The sequence below is a fragment of the Platalea leucorodia genome (genome assembly GCF_965183815.1).
Source record: "Platalea leucorodia genome assembly, chromosome: 1".
NCBI lineage: Eukaryota > Metazoa > Chordata > Aves > Pelecaniformes > Threskiornithidae > Platalea > Platalea leucorodia.
The window spans coordinates 163941210-163954883 of NC_138823.1; the positions used below are offsets into that span (position 1 = coordinate 163941210).

The window sequence follows — 13674 nt, forward strand, 5'->3', positions numbered from 1 at the left end:
TGGATTGGTTCAATGGTAAAGGCTAAAGTTCCTTTGTTCATAGATTAAAAGAGACATTTTTCATTTTGCATATTTGGGTGCCATTTCTGGTGGGATGCTCTGTGTTTCAAAGCTAAACATGCAATCAGTAAAAACAGTAATCCAAAGCTCAAAACTTTTGTAATCCATAACCCTAGATTTGGCTTGACAGCATGTGTGCTGTATATTTGTATTGATATCCTGGGTATCAGAGTGCTTGTTTCTGCAGATATCAGAGGTAAAACATTAATGTCAAACATAGTCCCACCCTAGTTCAAGAAGGTCTTTAAGCACAGGTAAAGCTGTAGGACACACCTAAGCAGAAATGTGTGGCTAAATACCATTCAAGGTCTTCAGTCACTTTTGGCTTTGTGACAAATCCAGAAAGCTGGGGCAATTACTCATGTTCCACTGCCTTTTACATCCTGGCAGAACTCCTGTTAAATTCAGGGGAGGGAGAAGATAGGGTATGAGTTCTCCGTTGGTACAGGCTACGTGCATGCACCATTGCAGGAGAGCTGGAGTGAGAGGCTGGGCAATCCAGCTAATGTCCTAATCAAGTGAGCCTGACAGGTAGGAGTTGTTTCCCTTCGTTTTAGCAACACCTAGTCTAAGTCTCAGCTCACTGTGTGCTCTGTGAAGAGAGAGGTACCTTGGGAAGGTGATTCATCATCCTGTCTCAGGCAGTTTAGGATAGAATGAAACATCATGTCTCTCTCCATTGACTTTATATGGAGCCCAGGTGAGGAGCTGTAGCTATAGACTGAACATAGTGCTAATGTTAAGGCAGATGAATCCCTCCCGTACACACCTGAGAGGAGATCTCCACTCCATATGACATATTTATATATCTATTACATACCCATTAACAAAGCTGAGCTGTTTTCAATTAATATTTCTATCATGGACTTCATTGCCGTAAGCTTCATGGCTGAAAAGCACTGAGGATCCTTTCAGCAGTAGCTGATACCAGCTGTAAACTTGCTGTCTTACCTGAAAAGACTGCAGGAAGGAGTTGAAATAGATGAAGACGATCTGGGAAATGTCATCTTCACCAGGGTTGACAAAGAAGAGCATATAGGTGATGCCTAGCAGAGGCAGAAGAACTAACGTTGCCTTGACTGCCTTCCTGTGGGCAGGACACAGAAAACACAAGTGAACACACTTCTGAACCACTGTAGATTGGCCCAATCCAAACAAATCACTCCTTTAGTGGAGAGAGGGGATGAGTCTCAGAGCAATTCAGAGGGAAGTGAAGTACCTACATCAGCTAGAGAGGGAATTCAGTGCTGAACAGTCCTTAAGAGAGTTCAGCACCTCACCTGCACATGTCAAACAGGGTGAGAAGAAAACAAAAGGACAGCCTGAGACATGTCCTGCTGTTTGTCCCCACACTCCACGGGACAAATGCGAACCTTTTTTATATCCCTCCCTTTCTCTCTCTTCTTCCTCCAGACAGTTTCTGTCCTATCAATGAGGCTTCCATTAGGCTGAAGCCTTGAGATTCTCTGCAGGTTTGGTGAGGGATTTCTTACACCTCAGGGTGATGTGATAAGTGTACAATTTAGCTGCTGACCAGGGCAGGAATGCTATGCCCATGAGACCTGCTCTATGCCCATCTTTTGATTCTGTCTGGAGTGTAAATGCTTTCTCTCTGCACACCCAACTCAATTGCTTAGAGCTGTCTTATAAATAATAAACAAGCAGGTGGTGCACGATGAAGCATAAGTGATTATTAACAGAATTATTAGGGGCTAATCTTTATTATTCATAGAATCATAGAATCATAGAATGGTTTGGGTTGGAAAGGACCTTAAAGATCACCTGGTTCCAACCCCTCTGCCATGGGCAGAGACACCTTCCACTAGACCAGGTTGCTCAAAGCCCCATCCAACCTGGCCTTGGTGCTGTAATAGTGCCTTGGGATGTCAGCTGCAGAACAGCACTCATTGTGCTAGATACTGGACAAACACAGAAGATGATTGCATTTTTGCCAAGTCTGTATAAATCTCTGTATAATGCCGTAAGAGGCAGATAAAGACAGGCAGGTAAGCAGGCAGGGGAGCACAAAAACATTGCCAGTATCAGGATAGATTGACAGTCTTAACAAAGTAGCTGCCACATCATTTAATACCTGCTTAACAAATGTTTGGAGTACTCAGCTTTAGAGCAGCAAGGCTTGCCCCAGACTTTCCTGGAATTATATGGCTTTCTATTTAGGCTGTGAAAAAGAAGATTCCCTCACAGAGCTTGTAGCAAGGATAAGATCACCGTCATCTGTTCAAGGATGAAGGCAGTTACTTTAGATTGCCTCAGAATCTAATACCTCTAATGCTCCCTGCAAACTGCGGAAGGGATAAAAATGTACTGAGATTTGAATCAGGGTTCTTTCATGCTAGTTTTAGTTTTATGGCATGAGGTTTGAGAATGGAAAAGGGGTATTTTTCCCCTTTGTTTCTCAGGAAATGTGCAGAGAAGAGTCTGAACAAGGAAATCAGACCACCGCATTAACTTCACATTTGTCCCCAAACCTCAGACAGGAGTAAAAGGAAGGATTCAAGCAAAACAACAAAACCCCATAACTGCAGCAAAACTGTTTCCAAAGTCAAGAGCAGGCTGATTTGAGGACATCAAGATTCAAGCCTAAGCTTGATACACTGAGATTTTATCTAGAAATTATTTAGAGGATTGTGACCAGTCTTACTCCACAAAACCTGTGCTGTTTCCCAGTGTGAGGACCTGTCTGTCCAAAAATGCTCCAAACATCTTGCAAGATACTGCACATGGTTAGAGAGGAAGGGCAGTCAGCATCTCCTGATCTCTAAGAATTTACTTTTGGACTCTTCAGGCTGATGTAAGTCCACACTGCTGCCAGAAGGGGCCAGGCCACCTTCCTTCTGCTGCCCTGGGCGAAACAGTCCTGTCTTCTCTTTTCTGCCATACTAGTGCTTGTGAGGTTGCACAGCCAGCCAGCTCAGGATCCACCTGAGAAGCCACCCCATCTAAAGGTAATGATTAGTTAAGGATGATTCCATGATGCAACCCATTGAGTGGTTACACTAATGCTGGTACCAGCTGAAGGGAGGGGGCACAATCGCCCTTCATTCCCATACCCTAGACTTTAAAAAGAACATTAAACCCTGCTGTAAATACCTGCATGTGCACAGCAATCATCAGTAATGATACTGCTATTGATTACAGATATGATATGAATGTTTTGGCCCAGGGTCCGTTCTTCTTTTACTTCTGGCTCTGATAGGATATTAGTGTGAACAAGGATCTTAATATGCATATGCACATGATTTATTGGGAAGTCTTGATATTGTATTGTTCTGCATCTACAAAGCTAGAGACTGGGACAGAGAAGCAACCTAGTAGGGACTGAACAGTTTTTCACCGATTCTCCAAATTAGGTGAATGAATGGTCCAGTCATCAGTGAAAGGAGTTATGATATATTTATATAATATACCACATATGCCTGTGTACATATAGAAATTGATAAAGTTCATATCCTCACTCGAAATCGAATCCTTCAGGTTTCATTGGAAGGGGGAAATTTCGCATGTGTGTTGGGGCATGTGCAAGCCTGGAGGAGGTAAGAGGCTGGTGTCTGCAGCACTGTACATGCCTCTGTGCCTGTAAACCTCGGCTGTTTGCATTGTTTGCACACTGAAATGGAGTGGACAGAAAAAATGCAGGCAGGCTTTTATGGTTAGCCTGCAAAAATAAATACTGTGTACCTAACTGTATGAGCTCAAGGGGCAAGAAAGACACCTTCTGAGATCAACAGTGGCATCTGGAAAGACAAAGATGGGTGTCCTGGTTTTGGCTGGAATAGAGTTAATTTTCTTCCTAGTAGCTGGTATAGTGCTCTGTTTTGGATTTAGGATGAGAATAATGTTGATAACACACTGGTGTTTTAGTTGTTGCTGAGCAGTGCAAGGACTTTTCAGCTTCTCATACTGCCCTGCCAGCGAGTAGGTTGAAGGTGCACAAGAAGCTGGGAGGGGACACAACCAGGACAGCTGACCTAAACTGGCCAAAGGGATATTCCATACCATACGACATCATGCTGAACAAAAACTCAGGGGAGTTGGCCGGGGGGGCCGCGGCCACTGCTCAGGAACTGGCTGGGCATCAGTCAGTGGGTGGTGAGCAATTGCACTGTGCATCACTTGTTTTGTATAGTCTTTTATCATTATTATTATTTTCCCTTCCTTTTCTGTCCTATTAAATTGTCTTTATCTCAACCCATGAGTTCTACCTTTTTTCCGATTCTCTCCCCCATCCCAGTGTGGGGGAGTAAGCGAACGGCTGTGTGGTGTTCAGCTGCCTGCCAGGTTAAACCACTACAACGGGACAAGGACAGGGCAGGCAAGGCAGTTCTTTGTTAACACCACAAACAGCAAGAAGCACCAGCTGACTTACCTGTACTGTATTGTTTCTGAAGTGGTTGAAGCTCTCAGCTTTGTCATTAAAATCCTAACTATGTTAAACAGAAATACAAAATTTATCTGGAAAAGAAGGAAGAGAGAGGAAAAAATAAGACCAGTGAGTCAAATAATGGCTTAAAGGATGTGATGTACCTTAAAAGGCACATTTTGCAGTTCCAATCTGATTGAAAACAGCTTCTTGGTTTTACCATTGATTGCAACAGACTCAGAAGTTTACTAGAAATATCAGATTATACAGCAAATATCCAACAGCCATTAAAGTTTTCAAAACAACAATGAAAAGGGAGTACAAAATGAATGGTCCCAGCAAGGAACTTATTTTTACTCCGCTTTACTCCTTTCCTGGGTGCCACAAGGAACTAGGGTGGCATTTGTTTGGCTATTTGCATGTCTCTAGCTCAGCTCATCCAAGGCTCCCCGCATAGAGTATTTGGCAGCACTGTGCTGTGTTGATACGGCAGCCGTCTGAAACCTTCCTCCCATTCCACGGCAGGCTGTAATGGTTAGGTAGGGCTCCCCAGACCCAAAGCACAAGACTGCATTGCAGAGATCTGAATGTGAGCTAGTCACACTGGACTCCCTTTGTATTCAATGGAGACTATCCATTGCACTCCACAAGAGACATTTAAAACAGAGCAGATGAATCATGCCTGAAAAATGCTTATTTTTTTGCACTGTCTTTCAAGGTGAGATGATGGATTTACCACTTCCCTTTTTAATCTGCTGAGCTGGGTAATTATTATTTCTGTTACAATGTCACCACTGAGAATTGAGATTTGCTCTAATTACTGTTGTAGCATCTGCTAGCCAGTTTCTTACATAAGTTTCCTCTCAGTGTAAACAGGAAAAGAAAAAAAAAAAAAACCTGAAAAGAAGATTCTGATTTGTAGACTGTGATCAGCAGAAGGATTTGGCACCTAGCAGCAGGTTTTGGGTTGCTTTCAACACATAAAGTAGGGTAGCTTACAACATGCTCATCTGTCTCAAAACTGTCGGTGGTGTACGCTGTCAGAGGTACAGAATTGTTATCTCAGGATTGCTGAGGTCACAACTTAAGCTTGTGAGAAGATATTTATCTCACATGCATTTCGAGAGTCCCAGGGCTCCTGGCATTTTGCAGTCTATGAACAGAACAATTCTGTGATTGACTTCCTACTATTTATGAACACTGTAGCACAGCTGCCAATTTAAAGGTGTTCTCAAAATACATTTTTTTTTTTCTGTGCAATGTGCTATATTTCAATGATTACAGTATCTTGGCATCCATCATATCATTCCCTGTGGTTGCTGTAACATGGTTTATAACAAATGGTGCAATAAGCACCTGAATAGATGCTGGCAGCGCTGGGAATTATGTACATTAAACACTTATTATATGAGACAGAAAAATGCTTCTCTAGGAGTTAACATGTGACATTTTTTGAAATTAATTTCTTAGCAGAGCAGGGCCTTAAGGAGTAAAAGAAATGAATAAAACAGCGCAGTTTGTATACTTGTTCTTGCTAGAATTGTCTTTGTCATATTTAAGAGCTTGAAGTCAACTGGTTCTTACTTTATTTATCAGAGACAAAAACTGCTTCATATCACTGGTTTGACTTGAATCTTAAACTCCTCACTTTGGTGATTGCACCATTCCTCGATACCAGAAAATGTCTACTGAAGGGGCAGGGGTGTCCTTCACCCATAGAAAACTTCTGCCTCCGAAATTCTGCTACCAAATCTTGAGGTTCTTCGTCAGCTCAGAGCCAGGTTTGGGTTTCTTCTATCAAGGATGCAAAAAAGGCACCAATCCAAAGCTTGACGCTTTTGCAATCATAATGGAAGGTGCCAGATGGAATTATAGACTCTTAGGCAAGGGCAAGTTCAAAAAGACTAATCACATGGGATTAACATGATGAACTGGACTGGAGAAAGCATTTCAAGTTTCCTGAGTCCTACTTTGATGTGACAGCAGGGAGCTGGAAATTCAAATTGCCATGGGCTGCATCAGAAAAATTAGGGATTTTGATCTCCTCTGAAATTAAATTGCAGAAGTGTGATTCATCAGTCCAGAAGGAGAATTGCTAGCTGAAAAGTTTGGGGGTTACTTCACTAGAAATACTCTTATTCTATATAAAGAATTTTTTCATTCTCCCACTCTTTCCCCTAAGCTCCCCCATCCAGGGTTTGCAGAAAGAAAACAATGATGACATACAGAAAGGATGTATTAATACTTCACACCTAGATTTTTCATGTGTTTGCACTGATCCCCGGTGACAGCTGGCTTGCTCATCGGCTTGGCAGCATTAATACTGCTTGTCTCAGTTGAAGCTCACTGCGTGCTGTGTACCACCAAAAGCTGAGCATCCCAATGGAGACCACGGTCAGGGAGACAATTCAACTACCCAAGCACAGACCACAGTGCCATTTGAGGCACTTTTGCATAGCTAAGGCCTATGAGTGGCACTGGTACATGCGACACCGGGCTGATAAAAGACCACAACTGTCTACAGCAGCAACAGGAAGGCAGATACATTGGTGGTCACTTTTAACAAGCATCAGAGGAAAGCCTTCTAGGGACACTATTTCTATAACATTTTCTAGGAGAGAGGAACACTGAGGCCAGGACAGGGGCATTGGCCACTCACCCTGAGTCTTCTTCCTAGTTCTTGCATTGAATATGCTGCATATCCTTAGCCACATGGGCAGTGCTCAAGCCTGTGGGTCTGAAGCCAGATGCTAAAATCCACCCGAGGACGTACTCAGTAATCTCAAGTTTGCATTTCAGAGTGACTGTCATCCTGCCTCTTCCATTAATGTCTGTAGTCATGTGCTTGTCAACAAGGTGGATGGTCTTGCAACCATCTTATTGTTATACTGTTTTCCTTCTATCTTCCTCCCAAAGTTCTCCTTTGCTGTGCAATCTTTCAAACGCTGGAGAGGATGCTTTAGGTCTCACGCCCGCAATAAAACTGAGTAGTCTTGTAGACAGCCCTAAGCTAGATATCTGCCCCTGAGCTAGTTACCACCAGCTCCTTTAATAACCGATGGAGAAAAATATCTACTTTTACATTATAGTTCCTCCTGTCCATGTGAGATGTTTACTTCAGTATGAGATGACTCTCCCCACTTTGAAGTGCCTCTTTATGTGACTTGCACAGACAGACCTGTTGGGAGGGCATATATTGTAGGGCTGTATTACAGGGCTGGATTTAGTTGCCTAAACACAGCCACTGAGAGCCATTTTTGGTGCCACGGTGTACCTTGCCTGACCTCAAACTATTACTTCAGAACAGCATCGGCTTTCTAGAGGATCTGTATCCTCTCTGCCAGACCCATGTGGGGCTGATAAAGCATCTGAAAAGGTACTAGGCACCTATATTTAGGCAAAAAGATCTCTCCTCTGAGTTAGATTAAATAAATCATATCTTGATAGTCTTAATGTTTCTCAGTGGAACAGCTGTGAATACAAAATCACAATGATTTTTGGAAAAGCAGGAAGGAACAGAAGAAGACTTCTTTGGCTAATGGTTGGCTGCCTTAGCCCATTTGGCACTTTGGCGCTACAGTAATAACTGTTATTTGCAGAAAATCTGTCCCACTGCTCACCCAAGGCTCCAGAAACACTGATCCAAAATTCCACCTTACCTAACTGCAGGAACAAATTCAGACCTGGGAGCTTTATTTCCTGTTCTGATCCTCATAAATGGCTGCTCTGTAAATAGCAAAGCTGGATCCAAACTCCTCTGGATTCTTAGGGAGGGTCCCAAGTTTAAACTGGTCCAAACTCCAGACCTGACATTTACTCACACAATTACACTTTGCTAACATTTAATAAATCAATTTGAAATGCCTGTCAAAGCCCTGATAGTCACCTAAGGACAAATGTCAGTCCTGACACCCAGTCATCTGATCACTCCGCGTACCCCGATGTGTAAAGAAAGAGTGTGAGGACAAATACTCATGACACTGCCTAAGTAAGGAGTCCTAGCTTTCAGCAATAGGCAGCTCTGAGGACTTTTTGAGACAGGCATTAGAGACTCATCTCTGTGCCTCAATGAGCTTTTCCTCCCTGAATGGGTCTAATCCATTAACTCAATTTCCTCTTGGTTTCATCTTTACAACGTCCAGTGTCAGTGAGTACTATACTTCAGCAGTTCATGAGGAGGAGGGAGGAAACATTGAAAAGAAAATAAATTTGCCTGAAAAGCAAAGAGAAACCCGTTCCAAGAGAAGGAGGGTGGAAAAAAATAACATCAAAATTTGATCTGTCTTTCCCTGCAAACCAAAGTCTTGTTTTTTCAAAAGGGTTGGTAAATGGGACAGGGGGAAGTAGAGCATCCTGGGCTGGCTGGAAGATACTGGAAAAATGAGTCATATATATCAGCCCAAGAGATGATGGCTGGGACGCAAAGAGGATCATTAAGTCAGGAGAATCCTATGGCCTGTTTTATGCATGAAGTAAGGTTAGAAAAATCATTCACATCTCCTTCTGGCTTTAGAAACTATGAATAATGTATGCAGCTCTTTCAAGGCTTGGTTTTCCACTTTCTCACAGAGCTACTTTCCACAGCTCTCGCTGCACCAGGACAGGACATGAGTGCAGCCTTTGGCTTGATATGCACAAAGCTCCTGTTACTGGCTTCATCCCACAGACTTTTTCAGGAAAAAGAATAAGTAATTCTTCCCCATTCTAGATTAGCTACCTAAGAGAGTAAAGAATGACTTGGCCTTGCCTATAAAGCGATTCCATCACACAGTGAGGGTAAGAAGAGTAAAAGCATAAGGAGCTGAGCCGGATGGGTGTAATTTCATTTTAGGTTACTTCTAGGCAGCTGGTTATCCCAGGCTCTATTTATATTCAGCGGAGAGAAACAGGCACTTTTGAACAGTGGTTCATTTGACTTATTTTAAATGAGTGTTTTTTGATAAATAGTGCTTGGACTTGAACCAGTTGCCCACACAAATCATACAGCGATCTTCAGATTGTCCAGGGGCATCCCACCTGAGCTTCAGCTGAATGAATGTGGCTGTATCTGCTGAGGATATGTGACATTATATTATATAAAAGCTCAAAAAATATTTTGAGGCACCATTATCAAGGGTTCCCTTTTGTCTCCATTAAGGTTTCTCTGGGAGATCTTTAAGACTTGAATAGGATAACCTCTCAAAGAGAGAGCCTAGCAAGCAAAAAATTCCAAGGCAAAAGATGCAAATGTGGTAAGATCAAAACGCTTGTTTCTGGTTTTGCCTACTTGAAACACATTTCAGTGTATTCAATTTTAATGATTTATTTTAAAAGAACATTCCTTCATTTCAGAAAGACATTTGGCTCAGCAGAACCTTTTAGTAGCACTCAAAGAGATCTAATCTGAAGATAAATTTTCACTGCATAATCAGATGGTTTTTTTATTGTCCATTTGTCCACATTGGGCCTGATACCACAGCTCACAGAGATGATAGCTTGAGTTTGTTCAGGACAGAAGACGCAATCTGGGAATCAAACAGGGAACAGGCTGCTGCACATAGCTTGCAAAAGCTGAAGTCTTTGAAAGGAAAATGGAGCTATTTTTTAAGCTGGAGAGAATCCATACAGTTGTAGTGACTACCAGATTGATTCTGATTTACAAGCAAAGAAGATGAAGCCTCTGGTGTTTATTCCTTATATATATATAGTAGCGTTTCAAAGGAAGAAAGATCTTACTACCGCAAAGTGAGTTTTCCTAGAAAAGAGCCTCTGGACTGTATCTAGCAAAGTACACAATTATTTGTCAAGGACTTTCTTGTTATTATTGGAGCTCTGTGCCAACAAATTAATTTCTTTCAGAACTGGACAGCTCTAACAAAACCCACACATCAGGTCCATAAATGGAGACTGGTGAATGGACGTTTAAGAGAAGTAATGATGACAGGCAGTGCCTGCTTTTTATTTATCTTTAATCTTATTTGATATTTTTATTCATTTCTGTTTATACGTGTTTTCTGCTTCATAATGGAAAACAGAACTAAGGATTTTTCCCTTGATATTTATTGATAGATAAAATGAATCCAAAGGTAAGTTCTTGGAGGCAGAATAAAACAGCTTATTTCTTATTCTCTTACTTTTACTTTTGATGTGCCAAGAATACCCTTACTGCTGGAATAAGACACTCTCCAACTACAGATGGGAAAGAAGTAGTTTTCATATCTTGCCAGGACTTCGGTGGTTTAGAGCTTCCATTTCTAAATTGGAATGAAAATTCAGAGCCTCAAAATGGAGTGATAAGCCAGTGGTCCAAAAAGCATTTGGACCACCTGTTTTGGCACTCATCAGTTATAATCTGAACATACAAACCCAGAAGCTCTTTTGAACGAAAAGAAACTTTTCAGTGAAAGATTTTGGTCATAAAAATTTTCTGTCATAAAAACCAAACTCCATTTGAGAAGAAATTTATCTCCCTTAGTGAGATGAAATAGCCAAAATATTCCAAGATGTGCAAAAGAGGGAACTCTGACTGTGAAGGCTTCTTTGCAGTTTTCCTTAAGTTCAGGAATTTAAATGGGAAGTCATTAAGTTCTTCTCCTTCTCTTTCGAGAGTTTAATGGGCAACTAGCATTTATTTTGCTCATTTCTGCTGGGCTTCCTATTTTATGCTTCACGAAAAGCTTTTACTTCTGTGCTTCCTAGAATGTTTGCTCCTCTTCACTCCCAGGAATTGTAAATATTATTCTAGTTAGACTTTGCATTTTTATGCAATGTGGTAAAATCCACCCCAGAATTAAGTAACCCAAATTGGCATCAGAGCAGTCATTTTAGCTGGAGCATTATATACTGCCATTCTGACCTCAAATGAATAGTCTGCCAGTTTATTAATGCCTCGTTTTAATTTTTCTATCATACTGTCCTGACATGATTCTCAGACAGGGCCTTTTATCACAAAAGTTTCCCTTTCAAAGGTCACAGGCACCACAATGACTCCTTTTGGCATACAGCAAAGTGCTGGAAAACGCTATCTGATCAGGAATAATGAGATGCGATCAAGAAGAGCGAGGCATAATGTGGTGGATGGTCATGACCAGGGAAACTGTGGAAGAGACTCCCTAGGGCAGCAGTGAAAGACCAACTCTTCAGGCAAGCAGAGCAGGACTATACATATCCTGAAGATTGTATGAGATGGAGTCATGATTTGGTGAGGAAGGGAGAGAGTGGTAAATGAATCTCCCTTACCTCATGTCTGTGTTACACATCAGCACACACCCCCTTGCCTTTTCACACACTGTCACCTAAAACCAAGTCCAAACTCAACTCCAGTCCTAGTTGGGATCACACCATTTCCTCACTAGAGCCCTGCATCATGCAGGAGCATGTCCACAGCCTCTTTTCCAGTCTTATAACCCCATCTGTGATCCTCTCACTACTGTACTGGTCAACAGGGTTTCTCTCCAACTATTTCACCTGACAAGCCAGGAACACACTGAATGTTGCAACACCAGCAAACACATATCCTTGCAAAAATAACAATGGCACACGGAGAGTTCTTGCCTGGAGGGAGTGATAGCCCCTTGACAACCAACTCATCACACCAGCACATTCAAGATGACCAAGATGACATGACAGCCTAAAACATGGGCATACTGCTGTGAATAGTCCACCTGGCAGTTCCCCAGGCTGGGCAGGTTCAAGTTGCCATGTGTTGACAGCAAGAACAAGACTCAAGAGAGAGTCTTCCTCCGAAGAGGAACCATCCAGCACCTTGCTGATGAAATGTGATTTCCTATCCAGAAAGTATTCTGAGTAAGTTTTCTGGGCAACTGCTGCTGGTCATATGAGTTTCATATTGGCTGTGGAACATCTCACAAACAGAATTAGAAATTATAGAAAGACAGAGACATTATAGGAGTGTACGTGGTATTGGATGCCTTGTTTGACACTATCTACTCCACAGCTACAAAATATAAACAACAGGAAGACAGTAATAGCAACGATGGCAGAATTGGAGATAAATTCTGGATGGACTGTAGTCAAATTAACGTATTATCTCTATCCTATGTATAGCTATGACAGCATGCTTGCAAACCAATGAAAACTATGATAAATGTCTTGTAAGAAAAACTAAGGGATGTCACAAGTTTGCAGGTCATGTACTACAACCCTGTTAGCAGTGGAAGAACTGGGAATCTGCAGAGAGAAGGAAATTTAAAAAATCAATAGGAAAACTAAATTAATCAGCAATCCAGTGGTTGAGAAAAAACATAAGCCAGTCAGATAGGAAGGAGAAGGGAAAATGAAAAGGGTATATCAATAATAATAAAAGAAAATTATCAGTCTCTGAACAGAACAATGCAGAAGTGGAAGCAGAAGTGTGAAGAGAGTCAGCAGAAACCGAGAAAATATTCAGAGATGCACTTATAGCAGCAAGAAAGATGTTTGCATGGAACTAGGGGATGCTTTTCAGGGAAAACTAAAATGAAATGCATATAAATACATACATAGGTGCAATGCTTCTATATATAAAATGGCAAGGGAACAAACATTTATGACTTTTTTAGAAGATCTAAAGAAAGGAACTTTAGCAACATGGACCGCAACATTTTGAGTGGAGCATTACAGTCAAGCACAAGGAAGTGAAGATCAGGATTAAGATGCACCACAAATTTTATCTTATTGGACGACACCAGAAAGGAATGGATTACATAAATATTGGTTAAGTTGCTTAATAAACCTATTTCCCCTACCTGAAATACTTTTAAAGACATATTGGAAAAAGATGTATGTAACAAGATGGCAGAAAGACAGCTGTGCTTTTCAGAAGTGTAAGTACCTATGTGGTGTTAGGATAATCATGCAAAAGCATAGGGCAGCACATTTCAAGAAAAAAAGTGCAATGCGTGAACAGCGTACAGTCTCATTACACTGATAAACTAGGACACAGGATGGGAAGAATTATTGAGTCAAGTCCTATAGCTATTGTAAACAGTTGTATTGAAACATCCTTTGCACAAGTGGGCAATATGAAATAAATTGTTACTATTCCTTTACTTCTAGCTAATGAAGCCTACGTCTATGAATGCTAGAAGTCTTGTTAATTTAGCTTAAATATATTAATGGTCATTTATGATAATTTCCTTTTTGTCAGTAACACTTTTAAGCTTAAGTACCTCCACTCTCCTCTGTGACATACTTATAAAAAACACCATATCTTTCCACAGTCTTGGTTTTGAAAAACTAAACAAACTCAGATG

General features: G+C 41.4%; 1 protein-coding gene across 2 annotated transcripts in view; it reads right to left on the bottom strand.

Moving 5' to 3' along the window:
• The window catches only part of CRHR2 (corticotropin releasing hormone receptor 2), a gene marked incomplete at its 5' end in the record, with an annotated part of 167879 nt that overhangs the window by 16206 nt on the left and 137999 nt on the right, over positions 1-13674 (bottom strand). For both annotated transcript variants that reach the window (XM_082306484.1, XM_082306485.1), the window contains 2 exons: positions 1012-1147; positions 4448-4533. In XM_082306484.1, coding sequence (XP_082162610.1) covers positions 1012-1147; positions 4448-4533 — 222 coding nt within the window. The remainder of the gene's footprint in view (positions 1-1011; positions 1148-4447; positions 4534-13674) is intronic.